The sequence below is a fragment of the Microcebus murinus genome, chromosome 5 (genome assembly GCF_040939455.1).
Source record: "Microcebus murinus isolate Inina chromosome 5, M.murinus_Inina_mat1.0, whole genome shotgun sequence".
Taxonomy (NCBI): domain Eukaryota; kingdom Metazoa; phylum Chordata; class Mammalia; order Primates; family Cheirogaleidae; genus Microcebus; species Microcebus murinus.
This window is the reverse complement of record NC_134108.1, coordinates 51,866,886-51,885,740: the sequence shown is the minus strand read 5'-3', so window position 1 is coordinate 51,885,740 and position 18,855 is coordinate 51,866,886. Positions and strand designations below refer to the sequence as shown.

The 18,855-nt window shown below is 35.0% G+C and overlaps 1 protein-coding gene across 4 annotated transcripts in view; it reads right to left on the bottom strand.

The window, feature by feature from the left end:
* Positions 1 to 466: 466 nt before the first annotated feature.
* The window catches only part of ATG5 (autophagy related 5), a 135,353-nt gene continuing 116,964 nt past the window's right edge, over positions 467 to 18,855 (bottom strand). For 3 of the 4 annotated variants that reach the window (XM_012753177.2, XM_012753182.2, XM_012753178.2), the window contains 2 exons: positions 18,653 to 18,770; positions 467 to 1,243 (listed from right to left, as the gene is read on the bottom strand). In XM_012753177.2, the coding sequence (XP_012608631.1) occupies positions 1,107 to 1,243; positions 18,653 to 18,770 (255 nt within the window). In that variant the 3' untranslated portion in view covers positions 467 to 1,106. The remainder of the gene's footprint in view (positions 1,244 to 18,652; positions 18,771 to 18,855) is intronic. The other variant, XM_076003088.1, reaches the window with a different exon arrangement.

Genomic DNA, 18,855 nt, shown 5'->3' with positions numbered 1-18,855 from the left:
AATCTTCCTTATATTGAGTAAGAACTCCAGTAACCTCTGGACATTTTTGGTAAAATTAAGGAAAAGCTACTGCAGTTAGAAGATAGGTAATCTTCAGACTTCAAAGACTGGCTGCCAGGGAACCACAGTGAAAAATTAGACCTGGAGCCAATGAAAAACACTAGCTTGGAAAGGAATGGGATTTTCCAAAAATGCAGAATTATCTTATACAGGTGCTTAGCATACTATGATTTGACAGGTTTATGATGATAAACAGCAAAGATAAACAGTTACATTATTTATACCTTTAGTGTGTAAAGAACACAGATTTTAAAGTTGGCAGCGAGAAATTCTATGACAGCTCCTGAGACATATAATCCTATGCCCCATATCCACCCCATGCCAATGACGACCAATCAAAATGGCAGCACACAGTAAAAAGTGATCTACTGTATATGAGGCAGAATGTACTTGAAAAGTGACAAAACTGTATGTTATTAAATGACAAAACATATTTAGAGGCTTTATTTAAAAATCTCTCACAGTTCATTATCAAAGTTACAAGATTGTTTGCATACCAATAGACAGACTGTAAACATAGGAAATTTTCATTAAGGAAAGATGGGTTTACTGTAATTCAATCGTTTACAAAAAAATTACTGCAAGTTATTGATAACAGAATTTCTCTTTTACTTTCTTAAGTCTAATTCTCTTGAAAATTAAACCAATGTTTCCACTGTCTCAAGCTAAAGTTCAACTATGGTCACCTTAGGAAATACCTCTGTTTATTTGTTAATCAGAAATACAAACCAAGTGGCACATCTTCTTAGGCCAAAGGTTTCGGCTTCGTTATATTTTACAAGAAAACAGAAGACTTGCAGTGGTCCTGTAAAGTCTTTCATGTCACGGCTGAGGTTTACTGACGGCAGTGGAGGAAAGCAGTGGTGATGCAAAATAAGACCAACTCAATTGCCTTATCTGACATGGAATCTTGTTCCTGTTTGGCTTGCAGCAGGCGCAATGTTTCTGGTCAGGTTGCCTCCACCAAACCTGATTGAAGCAGAAGGGTGACATGCTCTGGTAAATCCTGTTTAAGGGCGATTCCGTTCAGGCAAATAGTTGATCCTTCAATCTGTTGGTTGCGGGATGATACTAATATGAAGAAAATTATCTGGGTAACTCAGATGTTCACTCAGCCACTGCAGAGGCGTTTCCAACATTGGCTCAATTCCATGAATCATCACTTGATTCTTTTTTTCCCCATCTATTCCAAGACAGAAATCCAACAATAATCATTAAGAGTCAAACAGTTGAAGAAAAAATAATCTGTTGCCATTTGAGAATCCTTAGTGAATTAAATGGATTTTAAACCTGTTTTCTCCCCTGAACAGGAAATGTGGACATGGAGAAAGTTCAAATGTTGCAATATGTATCATCCAAAACAGAAACCTGAGGGTTACAATGAATTCTGATAAAAATTCTGTTGCTATATGTGAAAGTATTCATTCTTTCTTAATTACTGTGCTCACCTAAGACTGACGTTAATGAAACTATGGTGGCGAAAACAGCCCACTGTACCCAATGACCAAAATTTATTTTAGTTGTACATTAAAAACTGTACTATACAGTTATTAAAAATGACAAATATATGAAATAGATCTATATATATTTTAAAAACGTGAAATAGAAACGTGAGTAGAAATCATCAAGAATGAGATCAGTATTTGAGAATGTGTAATAAAACAAATGGGAGCTTTAGTTGATTTTTAGTAAAGTGTTCAAGTATATGTCAAAAAGTTTAAGATTTACTATTAAAGTTTTAATCAGAAGGAACTAAGAATATGACTCAGGGATTCCTGTTTTACAGTCATGAAACCTGATTGGCATTTATTAATGCCCATTTACTAATTAACAGGGTGCTGCAATTCAAACTTCTTTTAAATTCAAATTTTATTCCAAATTAAATTGAAGCTTAATTTTTGTGTTTTTCATGATTTCGGTGTGATGTATTGACAACGTTGGTTGTTAGAGGAAAACAAAGAAAGCAAAATGAAACTCCTCTAATGAAAAAGAAAAAAAATAGAACTATCTATTTGTGTCTCCTTTATGGTCTCTTCAAAATACAATGTCTAAACCTCTCAGCTTCCTGGAGACAGAAGACTACAAGGAAACAGGGAATTCATGGAAATCTATGAAGGGGAAATACGCTACTTTTTCTTTTCTGCTCTGTTCAAAATGACTTTTAAATCCCTCAGTTCCAATGTCTGGGTAAAATGGGCTGATGATGTATGGTGATAATGAGTTGGCTGGCACCTGAAACAAGAGACCCTTTTAAAGAAATATTTAGACTTCCTGCTAGAAGCAGCACAGTCCTGGAAGATGGCAGTCAACAGAAGACACAAAAACACTATAGTTGATAAAACATATGCCAAAAATAAAAACCTGACAAACATACTACCAATTCTAAAGACAACCCAGTAAAATGTCCTAAACAAACATCTGAACCACTGTGTCATAGTTTAAATCAATTTTGGAAAATGATATCACTTTGTAATAGGTTAATACTATTAACCTAAAAAATGCTTTCATTGATTTGATTTTTCTGTCAAATCTTTTTTGCATCTATATATACTTTTTTACACAGTTGTGATCACAGTGTTAATACAATAATTGGTTTTCATAATAATGGTACCACTCACCTATAAATAGAAGATTAAGCTACATAAAGAATACTGTAGAAGCATGGGATTAGTACTTTGGGAAGATTTTTTTAAATGTTAATATTCAAAAGGATAAACCCTCAGCTATCTGGAATGATTCACTCTTTGTAAGTTCTAGATTGCCAAGGTTTTACTGTATTCAATCTTTCTTAGAATATTTGAAAACATTTCCGGTATAGTTCTCTTCATATTCTTATTATATGTTTCTTTGAAATATTTTAATATTCTCAGAATCTTCCTCCTACTTAGCACTGAGTCAAAAAATGAAAGAGTAGTGGTGTAAGAGTAAAAGTTCCTTATCGTAAGGTTTTTCCTTAAGCCAGAATCACCTTTATATAACTATGAAACATCAGAAGAAACAAGTCATGGCTCAATAAACAAAACACAGAGACCCAAACAATATCTAAACATGGGAGCAATTAGCTCAAACACACACGTCAAGGAAAAAGCAAGGAAAAAAGGGGGAGCAAATATAATATGGCACACAATCCAAAGACCAACCCTATTACAACAAAAGGATAGTTGGAGTTTATGAGTTGTATAACAAGCTGGAGAACATAAGCTCTATTCAAACACTTTGTGAATAAACCTCATAAATCACCATCAGACCCCTGAATAGGCAGGCAGGCAGCATTGATTCTCTGGTTTAGAAGCTGAGGCTACTTTTAATGTACAACATAAAGGTATCACTAACTAAATTTAGACAACTAAAGAAGAGAATGTAGGGCTGTCATATCCCTCAATAGAACAATATATACACTAGCTTTTTTTTTGCTTTTTGACTTCCACTAACAACACAATTATAATGAGAGGGATTCTTAGAATGGGACAGTAGTTCCTCTGGAAATATTAATTAAAGTTTCTATCTTATTCATCACTATGTCCCCAGTACCTAGCCTAGCACGTGCCATATAACTAGTCAATAAGTATTTTCATAGCTTGGATAATTTTGTAGATGGTAGAACATACTGCCAAAATTAATGTTTTGGGAAGAATTTCTGATAGCTAGCGTTACTATGTAGAAAAGCTCTACAGAAGACTGCTTTGGTTATTAAAAAACGAAAAGTAAAAAATATTTCCAGAAAAGCCAAGTATATATGCTATTACCTTAATTCATGCTACCATAAATAACAACAAAGGATGACTGGACATTTTGGCGATATCAAGACTAGCAAAAGAGACAGTAAAAAATTAGTAGGTGTTTCCTTTTTTTCTAAGAGTAGAAAGGAAACATTTGATGATATTGCTAAAGTAAACTATGTTTTTGGTAAATATGTCTTTGTGTTTCAAAATGGGAATCTAGAACTATTTGGGATGAGAAATATGTCACTACAAAGCAAATGATTCAGGAGAATAATGTTACTACATATTTCTCCCAGTCAGGTTTTTTAAATAGTTTGAAGCTTTAAATTAGGCAAGCAATTGAGACAGTAATCAACTGAACTCATTCTCTATGAACTTCTTTCATATAGCACATTTTTTGGGGATAACTGATTTTTTTTTTTTTTTTTTAAAGAGACAAGGTCTTGCTCTGTCACCCAGGTTGGGGTACAATGGTATGATCATAGCTCATTGTAACCTTGAACTCCTGGTCTCAGGATAAGTATCAAAAATTTTAAAACTAATATTGATGTAATGCTATTATGCAGTCCATATTAAAATTTATCAACTGTCCCAATAATATATTTTTATCCCATCTAGGATCCAGTCCAGGTTTGTCTTCATCTGTTTGCACTGCTATAACAGAATATCTGAGACTAGGTAATTTATAAAGAACAAAAATTTATTTCTCATAATTCTGAGTTGGGAAATCCAAGATCAAGGTGCTGGCACCTGGCATGGACCTTCCTGCTGCATTCTCACATGGGAGAAAGTGGAAGGGCAAGAAAGAGTGAACCCACTCCTGCAAGCATTAACCCACCTAAATAAATCCCAAAAGGCCCCACAACCTTCCAACACTGTTGCACTGAGAATTCAGCTTCTAACACATTCAGACCATAGCAAGAATTCACACAATGAATATTATTTTCATGAGTCTCTACTCTCTTTTAATCTGCAACAGTTTGTAGCCCTTGTTTGCAACTCTTAACCTTGACAATTTTAAAGAGTGCATCTCATTATTTTGTAGAATGTCCACACGGCACTTTTTAAAACTAGCATCTACTTTAGAATGAACATTTTTAGAATTGTGTTACATTTTAAGAAAAATATATTCAGATAGACTTTGCTTATATGAGAATGGTGGGAATTATACTTAGAAGCAAAAAAAAAGAAGAAAACAAAGAAAAATCACAATAGCTACAAGTCATTAATGAAAGTTGCAAAGTTAAAACAATGGTAATTTCTTGTGTGTGTGTATATACATACATATGTGTATATATATATAAAGTGATGCCTATGTACAGGCTTGTATGCAATTAATGTATAATAACAATATACAATAATATAAAAAAGACATAAAGGAGAGAGGACCAACCATGCACAGATAGTTAACAGAGTACTACTGAAAGACAAATTGAGAGGCAACTTGAACTCCAATTCTAGTAATGAAGGGCTCTGGGCAGGTCTCATAACTCTCTGAAGCTGTTTCCTTACATATAAAAAAAGTATTTATATAGATTCATGGTTTGCAAATCTGGCTAACTATCAGAATCATGTGGGAAATTAAAAAAAAATACATAAACTTTCTGAATCCATCTTTGTGGTATAAAGTCTGTGTTTAAATTTTCCCTAGAATAAATCTTATGATTATATTGTGTAATTTTTCTTCAAACAAAATTGTATGAAGAAACCCAATATATAACACAGGTAAAGATAGGGCAGCTTTGGTTGATGCAGGATTGAGACTGTCTCCCAAGTCCCAGATTTACAACCAATGGTAGCTTCTGATTTAACTCTGTTTGTCACAGTTTGTAAACCTCTGGTCTGGAGTACAGGATCACTAGCATGTCTTCTATTTCTACCATCTGAATCTTTTATGCCTAAGTTGCAAAATATTTCTTTCAGAGTTCAAATCATCATAATTCAGTAGTTTTGCTTCTTTTTTTTTTTTTTTGGAGACAGAGTCTCGCTTTGTTGCCCAGGCTACAGTGAGTGCCATGGTGTCAGCCTAGCTCACAGCAACCTTAAACTCCTGGGCTCAAGCAATCCTCCTGCCTCAGCCTCCCAAGTAGCTGGGACTACAGGCATGTGCCACCATGCCTGGCTAATTTTTTCTATATATATTAGTTGGCCAATTAATTTCTTTCTATTTATAGTAGAGACGGAGTCTTGCTCAGGCTGGTTTTGAACTCCTGACCTCAAGCAATCCGCCTGCCTCGGCCTCCCAGAGTGCTAGGATTACAGGCATGAGCCACCATAGTTTTGCTTCTTATTCAAATCACTTAAACTTCTTAGTTTCCATTTCCTTATTTTATAGTGGGGACAAAGAATTCTGATCTCTAGGGCTGCATGGATGACTAAATGGGATAGTCAAGCAAAGCACCCAGCAGAGATCAGTGCACGGCTTTTTAGATATAGTAGGTATTCAATGAAGTGTTTTCTTCTCTCCCTCTCCCTCTTGCTCTCTCTCTAAAAATAAATAAGTAAATACAGGTGTCAAAAATATTACTTTAAAGTGAGGATGGAAGACCAGTTTAACAGGTCTTGGTTTAGTAACAAAAAGTGAAGAACAACTCTTCCTATACATAAAGTTATGAAAATAAGTTAATTCTTTTAGTACTAGATATACCAAAAGATATATAAAAGCCATGGATTCAATTATGTGATTGGCATGCAAAGGGCTATAAGAATTTGGCCTCATGTTAATATACTCTACATTACTCAGTCCCATTTTTATGCAGCGTGGCATATGACTTTAATGAATGTATTTAAAAAAAGACACAAAAAACAAAAACAAAACAAAAAAAAAAAGACAAAAAGCCAGACTAAATAATTATGCAAATTATATGACATTTAAAAAAATTCCCGGAGGCTAGGTGCCCTGGCTCTATGCCTGTAATCCCAGCACTTTGGGAGGCTGAGGCAGAAGGATTGCTTGAGCCCAGGAGTTCAAGATCAGCCTGGGAAACAGAACAAGAACTCATCTCTACAAAAAATTTAAGAAATAGCTGGACACAGTGGCATGCGTTTGTACTCCTAGCTACTCAGGAGACTATGGAAGGACAACTGCTTGAGTTCAGGAGTTTGAGGCTGTAGCAAGCTATGATTGTGCCACTGCATGTAGCGTGAGTGACAGAGAGAGAAAAAAAATTCCTTAAGTAAACCCTTTGGATTAATTTAATAGTGCTCTCAACATACACAGTCAGCATAGTGCTCTCAACATACACAGTCAGCATAGCACATCATCTATAAGTCAAATGGGCCCTAATGTACTAGAGTCATATTGTTTAACAGACCTTAGGTAAGGTTCTTTATTTTTTTAAAAAGATGAAAACATTCAGGTAGAAAACAATCCCCTATCAAAATATTTATGTTATACATTTAAAATATATCATTATTTGAGAACTTTATGTGATAAATCTGCCTTTTAAAGATTTCTATTATTAATGGCTACTAATAACCTTCCCCTTCCCAACCTGGAGTCTAGTTCTTATTTTGAAGCCGATTTCAATAAGGAATAGGACCTAAACATCTTTAAAAACATGTTACTTGAGATTCTAGTGAGATGCTTTAGTTTCCTTCTTCCTATTAATAAATATACTAAATGTGAAGACTCTTAATTTAAAGGAGGCTAATGAAATGGATGATATATATTCAAAGGACATCCATACTTACTTTAGTAAGAAAATTTCAGTTTAAGTAAATTTTTAAAAGTTCATACTTATAAATAAATATGGAATACTATAAATCTAAGGTCAAGTGATATAACCATTGTGTTTGGCTTTGTGGCTTCATAACTTTATTTTATAATTTAGCAGAAAACTCTTGATTTGTTTTCAGGGGATGGGTGACATTTCAGGTAAAACTTCTGAAAAATACTTAACACTTCTGAAAAAGTTTTAAACAAATAGATGAGCTCTTTGATTAAAACTAGTCTGAACAATTTTGTTCCGTGTGACAAATTCTTTAACCTCTGATATGTTCATTAGTAAAACGCCAACTAATTGAATCCATCGACATGAAAAACCACAGGCTGAAATCTGAAGTGCATACATCATGCTGAAGGATTTTGACTCAGCCATGGCGGTAATAGTCAGCGAGGTCAGGTCAAAGAGGGTTAAACCAAGCCAGGATATAGCCAAAGGAATACATCAAACGCTGATTTTAAAAGGGCAATTAATCTTAGACAGAAATGCTTCCTGGGGAATGAGATCTCAATCTTAAGAGCACACTACATGATGTAGCAGTAAAAATGAACATATACAAGCTTACAGGGCTTTTATCCTATGATCACAAACAGAAGGAGAGTGCTGTTTATCAGAGAAATACAAACCCATTTAAAAATACTTACATTAACTTCTTCCGGATCTATACTGGCTTAGCAGTACAAGTCTTAACGAACATATAATGTCCCAGTTAATATATACCACATCTCTTTCCATGTATACATTTTTCATTTTCTACATTTGCAATTATTTCTGCCCCCAATATTTCCAGAGCCTTGACTCTAATCATTTTAAACAATTTCAAAACATGTCCACATTAATTTTTTCAATGACTTTTGCTTATAATTCTTACATCTTAGTAAGGAGGACATAATCCAAAATGTAAGTTACAAAAAATTCCATATAACTTAACTATAATTTAAAAAGAAAATTGTATTGATTGATTGCAAGATCATTTTAATAAACTGATTAAAAGCTTCCTGACATAACATAAAAATGTGGTAAAAGTTAGAAATTCAACCATAGGTTCAAATGTTTTTGATCTGCTTTCATAAAATGGCCCAGTAATTCTAGTTAAGTGTAATAGGGTCCATTAATATTTGTCAAGTATGAATTATAGAATAGTTCAAACTTAATTGTTTTAATATTTAAAATATAGACAATAATTATATTTTGTGTGTGTATATATATAAAGACCGAAGTCTCGTAGAATTTGTTTTAATAAAGAGATGACCTGCTTTCTGTTTGTATATATTATTATTTTGGTAAGAGAATTTTATTTAGTTGTGCTAGTATATCTTTCCTATTTTGGGGAAAGTCAGCTTAATTCATTTCATTTCTTGAGATTAAGGTAGAGAACAATAATTAAGGAGGGGAAATCAGATGCATCTTCTGTCAGGTTCAGTAATTTCATCATTTCCAGTAATAGAGAATGAAAATAATCAACACTATTTCTTTGATTTTAGAAAAGACATAGGTCAATGGACTTAGGCATTAAGAGATTCTGTATCACCAAGATTATTCACCATTGCCCATGTGTTGTGACAAAGTACAGAGGTGGAGGGAGAATGAAGCAATCAGAGCAAAGAATTCAGATCATTTAAACTTAGAGTTTGATAGCATAACAATAAATTTAAGAAAAGAAAACATAGCAAGTTTAAACTGAGACTAATAGTTTATTTAAATATACGTATAGCAGATCTTTGCTCATAAGGGCTACATTTGAAGAACTTTTGGAATTCCCACTGCAAATGACATTATATCATTTCTTCCATAAAATAACATAACCAATGAGGAACAGAGAACGATGAAGAGCAGAGAGTGCTAAGGTAAGAACGAAAAGAGAAGCTTCCACTACAGCCAAGTGACCCCATCCTACATTTCAGGTTCCAGGTATCCCAGCAAAATTATAAATGGACCTTTCAGGGTTATTTGTGAAGAGATGAAACACCAAATAATGTGCAATCTGCTGTTTATAGTTTTCCTCAAAGAAAAACTTTCACTGGCAGCAACCACCTATTGCAGTTCTACTTTTGGACCTCTTGCCTTAAAAAGTTTTAATACATTTTAACAAGTATATGATGAAAATCAAGCTGGCTGCAGATGCAGTGACTGTGGAGATGCCTTAGTAAAATAAGCTTATTTCTTTCTTACCAGAACCTTACTTGCATTTCTAATCATGTCCAGAAGCTAATTTCTAAAAATGTAAATATGGCATGGAACTCTTATCATAATTTGTAGCAGTTTATCTTTATAAGCAGCTGTAATATTTTTTTACATTTAGAGCATCACATACTTATAACTTCTGTGTATCTGTCGAACATCAACAAATACTTGTCGGCCTGGTGCGGTGGCTCACGCCTGTAATCCTAGCACTCTGGGAGGCCGAGGCGGGCGGATCGCTTGAGGTCAGGAGTTTGAAACCAGGCTGAGCAAGAGTGAGACCCCTTCTCTACTATAAATAGAGAGAAATTAATTGGCCAACTAATATATATATATACAAAAAAATTAGCCGGGCATGGTGGCACATGCCTGTAGTCCCAGCTACTTGGGAGGCTGAGGCAGGAGGATTGCCTGAGCCCAGGAGTTTGAGGTTGCTGTGAGCTAGGCTGATGCCATGGCACTCACTCTAACCTGGGCAACAAAGTGAGACTCTGTCTCAAAACACAAACAAACAAACAAACTACTTATCTTTGCATAGTGGGATTATCAACAACCAATGAAAAGAAAATATAAAACTGCTTCTTTATTATTTTACTTTGTAAATTTATTATAAGTTCAGTTCTTTCATTTGTGAAAAACATTAACAAACCTATAAGAAAGAAAAAAAAAGACTAATTGTAAAGCTTCGGGAAAAACACAAAAGACTATGAAGGCTCACTTAGTAACACTTTTGGCTCATTTAAACTCTATACCCATCCTGTGAGGTGGTAGCAGGAAAACATCCTTTTTTTAATGAAATGAGAAACTTGGATCCATTAAAAAAGAAAAACTAAATGATTGCCCAAATCGAACAGTGTGAAGGTACAGAGGGATACTAGTTCATTCTAATTCAAATTCTAAATGACCGTCTAAAGAATTACTGAAATTATAAAACCGTTATTATCTTACTCAAAACTCAATTTGATGAGGTTTGGGGGATTGTAGATTTTTTATTTTTGTGCAACTTGAAATGCCAATTCTTCTGGGGCCAGTGTCATCATGCTGACAAATGTGACTATTGCTGGTTTAAACCTCAAATCATGAAATCTTAATCAACCACCTTTAATTTTGTCCAAATACTTGAATCTGCTTTATATGGACAGCATGAGATTTAGATATTTCTTTTTTCTAATTGCTTTATGTCTGAAAAATGTATCACAATGTCAGTTAATTAACTTCAATAACAATCTAATTATACAAAACAAAGAAGAAAAAATATAAATACATTAACTTTTCTCACTTGTAATAATTATTCTGTGGTTTCTCTTTTTCCTAAAGCATGTTAAAAATAAAGCAATCTAATTTTAAGTTAGACTATCTAAATGGAATATTCTAATTTCCCAGCCTCATTTGTTAAAATTATCTTTCAATGTGCTAACCAAACAAATAATAAATCAATCTCAGCCACTTAGTGACTTTTTAACACTTTTGATCTCTCTGAAAAATTCATGCACATGTATGAGGGAAAGGTAGAAAAACATAAGTACTTCCTCAACAAATAGAGCAGGAATATTTTAAACCATATAGTACCCACTAACAACCAACCCTTGGATAGCCGGTTAGGGATTCTACAGTGGGCATGTGTGACTTGAACCCTTTTATTCAACTGTCTAATTTCTGTTCATCTTTTATTTAAGACTTAGTCTCCACTCTTTCCTTCAGGGTGCATAAGATGACAACTCTAGGTGCTTCTTAATATTCTTTGCATGTGTCCATTCCTATACAAAGAAAACTGTATACCTTTCTGTCCACTCCTATTGGACTGAATATGTCTTAAGAGCAGACTATGTCTTACATATTTCCATCTTCCCAGTGCCAGAAGATAGTATAATTCAAAGAAAATGACTGATAAATGATGAAATACATAACAACAAGTGGAAATCAAAGGTAAGTGCTATAGTTGGGAAGGGTAACAGGAGTAAATAAATTCTCAGGAAGCAGGGCAGAAATGGAAATGGGAAAAGGCAAGTGGCTATGGGATTGTATTTCTTGGTGGGAGAGATACAGAGAACCTTTACTGATTTGCAGTGGAATGTAAACCTTTCCTTACACATGTGCTTTATTTATGCAATATCAAATATAAATTCAGGATAAAAAGCAGCCCAATTCTTACATAGGACTAATCAACAGAATCTAGAAGAGTAGGAAATGAAGTGATTGGACAAAGCTTATAGGTAGATGTTTTTTATTATCCAAAGTAAAAAAATACTTCACTTTAGGTCTGACACAGAAGCTTAAATCTCTGAGTCATTTTAACTACAGCTGAAACCACAAAAACAATTTACCTGAGCTCACCTTTGGTCATTTCCTGTTACCTTTAATTTGACTAACTCCCCTAGCCACTTACCAAAAAAAACAAAACAAAACAAAAAAAAAGGAAAGAAAGAAACATACAAAACAGCTCATCATTAGTTACTCCAAGAGAACAATGACCTAAAGCACGTCTTCACAAATATTAGTACACTCTACTTTCATATGATGAAACAAGACAAAATTCCTCCGTGCCTGAATCACTTCTCTTAGGGAGTAGTAGACAATGGTGTCACATAGCTTTTATGAAGTACTTTCTCTTTTTATCATGTGATGACAGCAAGTTCTTATCCATACACACCCAATCTTTAAAGTCTTTCGCTTTCACCTTGAGAGCAGGTGTGGCAAAATGCTTCACATCTGACAACACTACAGGTGTACTGAACCAGACAATAAGCAGTTTTTTACTGAAACAGTGACTTGATGTTTTGGATACTCATCACAGACTTTAAAATGAAAATTATTTCCCAATATGAGGTGACAAAAGGAAGAGGCAAAGATAAAAGTTTTTCTAAAAGAAAAGATATAGGGCACAGTGGCTCACATCTGTAATCCTAGCAATTTGGGAGACCAAGGAGTGAGGATTGCTTGAGACCAGCCTAGGGAACATAGTGAGACTTTGTTTCTACAGAAAATTTTAAAAATTTGCTAGGCATGGTGTTGTACACCTGTAGTCCCAGCTACTCGGGAGGCTGAGGTAGGAGGATGGCTTGAGCCCAGGAGTTCGAGGGTACAGTGAGCTGTGATCAGGCCACTACACTCCAACCTGCGTGACAGAGTGAGACTCTCTCTCTAACAACAACAGCAATAACAACAACAAAAAGAAAAGATATTGATGTCAGAGAGTAAGAGATGTGGCCTCTTCTTGGTAAGAAAGGTAACATCAAAAGTACCTCAAAGGATAGGTATTATTTATGTCATTTCAATGAAGTGTGTGTCCCCCAATCAATATAAGCCATTTGACAGGTGGGGAGGGGAGAAGTTTGTCACACAAAGGTATTCACCTATAATATCTGAAATCACCTAAGAGGCAGGTTTGTGGATTAAAATTGCATAGCCATCTTACTGATCTCCCTCTTCAAAAAAAAAAGGGAAGTCACACTGCATATTCCCTCGGAAAGCCTGTACAGGTAGGGCACACTAGAAATTTAGGAGAACAGGCCGGGCGCGGTGGCTCACGCCTGTAATCCTAGCTCTCTGGGAAGCCGAGGCGGGCGGATTGCTCGAGGTCAGGAGTTCGAAACCAGCCTGAGCAAGAGCGAGACCCTGTCTCTACTATAAATAGAAAGAAATTAATTGGCCAACTAATATATATACAAAAAATTAGCCGGGCATGGTGGCATATGCCTGTAGTCCCAGCTACTCGGGAGGCTGAGGCAGAAGGATTGCTTGAGCCCAGGAGTTTGAGGTTGCTGTGAGCTAGGCTAACGCCAGGGCACTCACTCTAGCCTAGGCAACAAAGCGAGACTCTGTCTCAAAAAAAAAAAAAAGAAATTTAGGAGAACAAAGAATCTTTAAAAGAATAAACAGCCTCACAAATTTGTGTGCCACTCTTATGCAGAGCCATAATAATGATAATCTTGTACATGTTGTTGTGACCTGGGTGTAGGAACAGCAAAAGTAAGCAAAAAAGTATACTCTGATAGAGGGCGTCAGTTCAAAGTCTGTGACTGCTTTTCATTTACATGCCTGATGTTCACAGTCACTATTGTAATAACTTCAACAAGAAGAGGGGCCAGGATTATATATAGGAACACTAAAATAACAAAATGAACAAAATAAAAACAGCAGAAGCTCAGGTTCCTATGATCATACCAGCTATCTGAGACAACAGCATGTAAGTGACTAGATACTAAACACAAACCACAGAATAAAGAGTTAGGTAAAGGCAAGCATTTCAGAATGTTATTTTTAACTAAACTAAAAGGTTAAGAAAGAAAGAAAGACTGCTGTGAGCATGACTTGGGGCCAGAATCAGTCAGAAGTGCCAAGACTGAGAAACCCTTTCCAGAACCAGTGAAGTCAAAGGGGAAGAGGAAGAAAAGGAGGTGTTGGCGGAGTGTCACAGAAGGCAAATAGCATCAAGTGGCAGCTTGGCCAGATCCAGGGGCAGTGTGGGGTGGCCAGCCTTGCCTGCAGGGAGAGGGCAAGCATGGGACTTGCCCCGAGGACCCAGCTCACGGACGCCAGGACAGATGCATAGGCCTCCTCGGGAGGGAGCGCCTGCCCACCACTGAGCCATCCTCAGCAGCGTCCGCTGCGTCTGCACTGATGACCGTCAGAGCTACAGCTCGGCGTTCCAGGACAAACCAGCCTTACTACACAGCATTACAGCAACACTTGAATTTCTAAGAATGTCAAGGTTCCCTCCTACTCTATTTTTTTAGGTTAAAGTTATGATTGAAAGTTAAAAAAAAGAAAGAAAGAAAGAAAGAGAGAGAGAGAGAGAGAGAGAGAGAGAGAGAGAGAGAGAGAGAGAGAGAGAGAGAGAGAGAGAAAGAAAGAGAGAAAGAAAGAAAGAAAATGAAACAAATGGTACCATAGTAAAGAGGAAAAACAATGGATCAGGAAGTGGAGACCTGAGTTCTACACTTTATTCTGCAATTAACTAGTTAAGAGATCTTTGGTAAATCATCTAAAAATTAAGAGACTGAACTAAATTAACTCGAAGGTTCTACAGTTATACAATTCTTTAAAAATATGTATCAAGAGATACCTGACAATAGCAAATGTGAATCAATCTGTGTATGTGATAATTATGCTGTTGGTTAGGGGACAGATCATTACAGAATGTTTTTCATCCAAGTTTCATTGTGATGTTCTAAATAATTAAGGATCTTATGAAGAAGTAAATTTAAAATGACATATTTTGAAAGTAAATTGTCAAAAAAAATCTAGGAAAGTGTAATGAAGTTGAATATTAAACTTTAGTTTAAATTTTAATTACTCTTAATTGATAAAAGCATTTGCTATAGTTTGGATGTTGGTACCCCCTTATGTTGAAATTAGATCCCCGATGGCAGAGGTGGTACATAATGGAAGTATTTGGTCATGGGGGCTCATGAATAGATTAATGCACTTGGATGGGGGCAGTGAGTTCTTGCTCTATTAGTTCCCATGAGAGCTGGTTGTTAAAGGAGTTCGACACCTCTCCCATACCTCGTGTCCTCTCTCAACATGTGACCTCTCTATGCAGGCTCCCCTTTGCCTTCTACCATGAGTGGAAGCAGCCTGAGGCTTTCACCGGGGGCTCAACCTTCCAGCCATCAGAATCGTAAGCCAAATAAACCTTTTTTCTTTATTAAATTACTTAGGCTCAGGTATTCCTTTAAAGCAACATAAATGTATTAAGACAGAATTTTTTCAATGTTTTTAAAAATACTACTAAAAAGCACTAAAATAGAGAGAAAAATCAAGTACACAGACATGAATAATTGAAAACCAGTGCTGCCATGGACAGGTATGAGGCTTATGGGTCTCATCTCTACCAGCAATAGACATTACTGGCCTCTGAATTACACTTCGAGTGAAAAACTACTCTCTATTACAAAATCCTCAAAAAAAGAAAGATTACATAGATTAAAAACAACATCCTTACAACATGGAGAAAATGAAATGCAACAGTAAGATTATTCCCCAATCAGTCAAAGTTACTGGGAATTTCCCAGTCAAAATTTCTGTAACTTGAGTTAAAAAATAAAAGTTTAGTTAATCATCTCTAAAGATACAGAGGAAAATGGCAACATTGGTTGTCCCTAGAGAGGGGAACTGGGTTAGAGTTTGGTGGACAGGAGTTGAGAGAGAGACTTTTTACTGAGTTCCTTTGCATACATTTCTACCCCTAAGAATCTAGCTAAGAAAAATAAAAACATATGTCTACACAAAGACCCATATGCAAATGTTCATAGCAGTACTGTTGATAAAAGTGAAAAGCTGATAACAATCCAAACGCTCATCAATTGGTAAATGGAAAAACAAAACGTGATATATCCACTCAATGGAACATCATTCACCAATAAAAAGGAACAAACTACTGATACTCGCTATAATATAGATGAAATTCAAAACCATCATGCAAGATGGGAGAGGGCAGGTATATACATACATAATGAGTGAGATGTGCACTATCTGGGGGATGGTTATACTGGAAACTCAGACTTGTGGGGGGAGGGGGGGAAAGGGCATTTATTGAAACCTTAAAATCTGTACCCACATAATATGCCGAAGGAAAAAAAAAAGAATTAAAAAAAAAAATCATGCTAAGTGTTGGGAACAATTTATTAGGATGAATAAAAAAAAAAAAAAAAAAAACAACCATCATGCTAAATGAAAACACCAGTTGCAAAAGACAACATATTATATGATTTCATTTATATGAAATATCCAGAAAAGAAATTGTAGACATAGAAAGCAAACCAGTGGTTGTTTATGGCTGGCAGTAGGAGCAAAAATTAACTTCAAATAAAAAGTGAACATTCTGAGGTGATGGAAATGCTCTAAAACTAGATTGTGGTATGGTTGCACAACTCTATAAATTTACTAAATATCACTAAATTGTCAAAAAATTATTTAACTGAAACTCTTTACAGAAAACTAAAATTACACAGCAGTAATGATGAATTAGGATTCTAAGACAGTATTACAACCAATTTAATATTAATCACTCCATGATTTAATGATCATAAGTAACATCTTTTAGGGTGATAATGATATAAAGAAAGAATTCAATAATTGGAATGTTTAGCAAACATTTCTCCTAACACTAGAGGTATGAGGATATCGTGTAAGACATCATCAGAAACCTTGACTATATAGTCTAGTAAAGTTCAGTGAAGATAAATGATACATTAAGACTTTATAAAAATGTATTTCCAACATCAAATAAAAAAAAATCCTGTTTGATTTTAATAATTTTGGGTAGTGATCAATAGTCTGTTCCTTCAATCCCTTCTGGTATTAGTTTTGATGGCATTTTAGATATCCCTCTTCTTCCTTCCTATTGAACCTTTGTTCATTTTAAAAGAGCTACATACACACAGGAATGCCAGTCAGCATAGGCAAGCATACTTGACTAAAGAAAATCACTATATTCAGAGACTGAATGACACATATTTTGAGCTCCATATTCTTTGTTGAGTCATTCAAGTTGGAGTATCAACATTAACCCCAAACCCACTGCTTGTAATTCTACTTTTTAGGTAAACCATTTCCTTAGACTTGACATGCTTCTTAACTGTGTGGTATAATTACAAGTCATGCAAATATCCTGTAATCCTTCACCTTAGAATATATTCATAAGAAAAACAACATTATATATTAGAATATTACCTTCATATTTATTAATGCCTTACCTATTTCCATCAAGGATGTAAAGCAAAGTTTTAAAATTTTTCTGTATTTAATAAATATAAGTCTATGCAATATACTAATGAATATAGTAAATGCTGCAGTAACATGCTAATAATCCATAATAGGGCTGGGAATCAAGTAATTCAGTAATAGGGCAAAGATTAGGTGAAAGAAGCAGCAGTACATTTTACACACACACACACACACACACACACACACACACCCACCCACCCCTTAGTATGTGTGGGAGATTGCTTCCAGAGAGAACCCTGTGGATACCAATATCTATCAATGTTCAATTTTCTAATATAAAATGGTATAGTATTTGCATATAACCTACACACATTCTCTTGTACACTTTAAATCATCTCTATATTACTTATGATATGTAATACAATGTAAATGCTATGTAAATATTTGTCATGCTGTATTGTTTAGGGAATAATGACAAGAAAAAAAAAGTCTGCATATTTTCAGTACAGATGCAACGATCCATTTTCTCCCATATTTCTGATCTGCTATTGGTTGACTCCATGTCTGGGGAACCCACGGATACAGAGAGCTGACCGTATATACACATGCATGTTTGTCAAAAGTGGTAACTGAGCTATGAGATTGTGAGCACTTTTTTCTTTCACTGTGTTCTTCACTTTCTTAGTGTTCCTAATGTTGCAATGAAGAAAAACAGAATTCAGCAATTTTTATACTTTCCCTTTGCCTACAGGAAAACAACTTTAACCTAAGTTACAAAATGAGGACCATCAAACAGGGTAAGTTCTCGAACAGACTTATACAATGTCAAAGCATAAAAGAACAATGTTGAGTAAAAAAGAACCAAACAGAAAAAAGTAGAAAGTTCACATAGAATACTTATCTATTATGCAGTGTTTTCAACTTTGAAATATCAAAGATAAGAAAATCCTTTTACCACCTCTGACTTCTTTATAATCAAGAAACAAAATGCAAGATTAAAAATAATATTTACCTGAAATGAATTTATAAATTAAAGATCCAGAGCACCAGAGATGTGGTAAGAGGGTAATTCAAAAGCCTTATTTTATTTTGCCAAAGAAAGTCAGTTCCTTATTTTGCTAAGGTCAATTGTTTATAAATATTAAGTGTTTCTGTTACAAAAGATTTTTCCCTCTAAGATAATGAAAATATCTTCCTGAAATAAACTGTGTTATTTATAAATGTTTTACTTTACCTTAACAACAAAGGGTTTAGAACAGGAAATAAAAGGTTTAATGTTGCTGGTTATATTACCTTCAGGAGCAATAGCAGAAGGACAAACTTCTTTGAGAAGATCTCCTAGTGTATGTAATTGTCCATCTGCAGCCACAGGGCGAAACAGCTTCTGAATGAAAGGTCGTTCAGTTGTTGTCTATTTGAAAAATGAAAAAATGATTCAGGCAATTAAGTCATTTTTGCTAATTACAAATTAGTAAATCATAAATTTTATGTTGGCA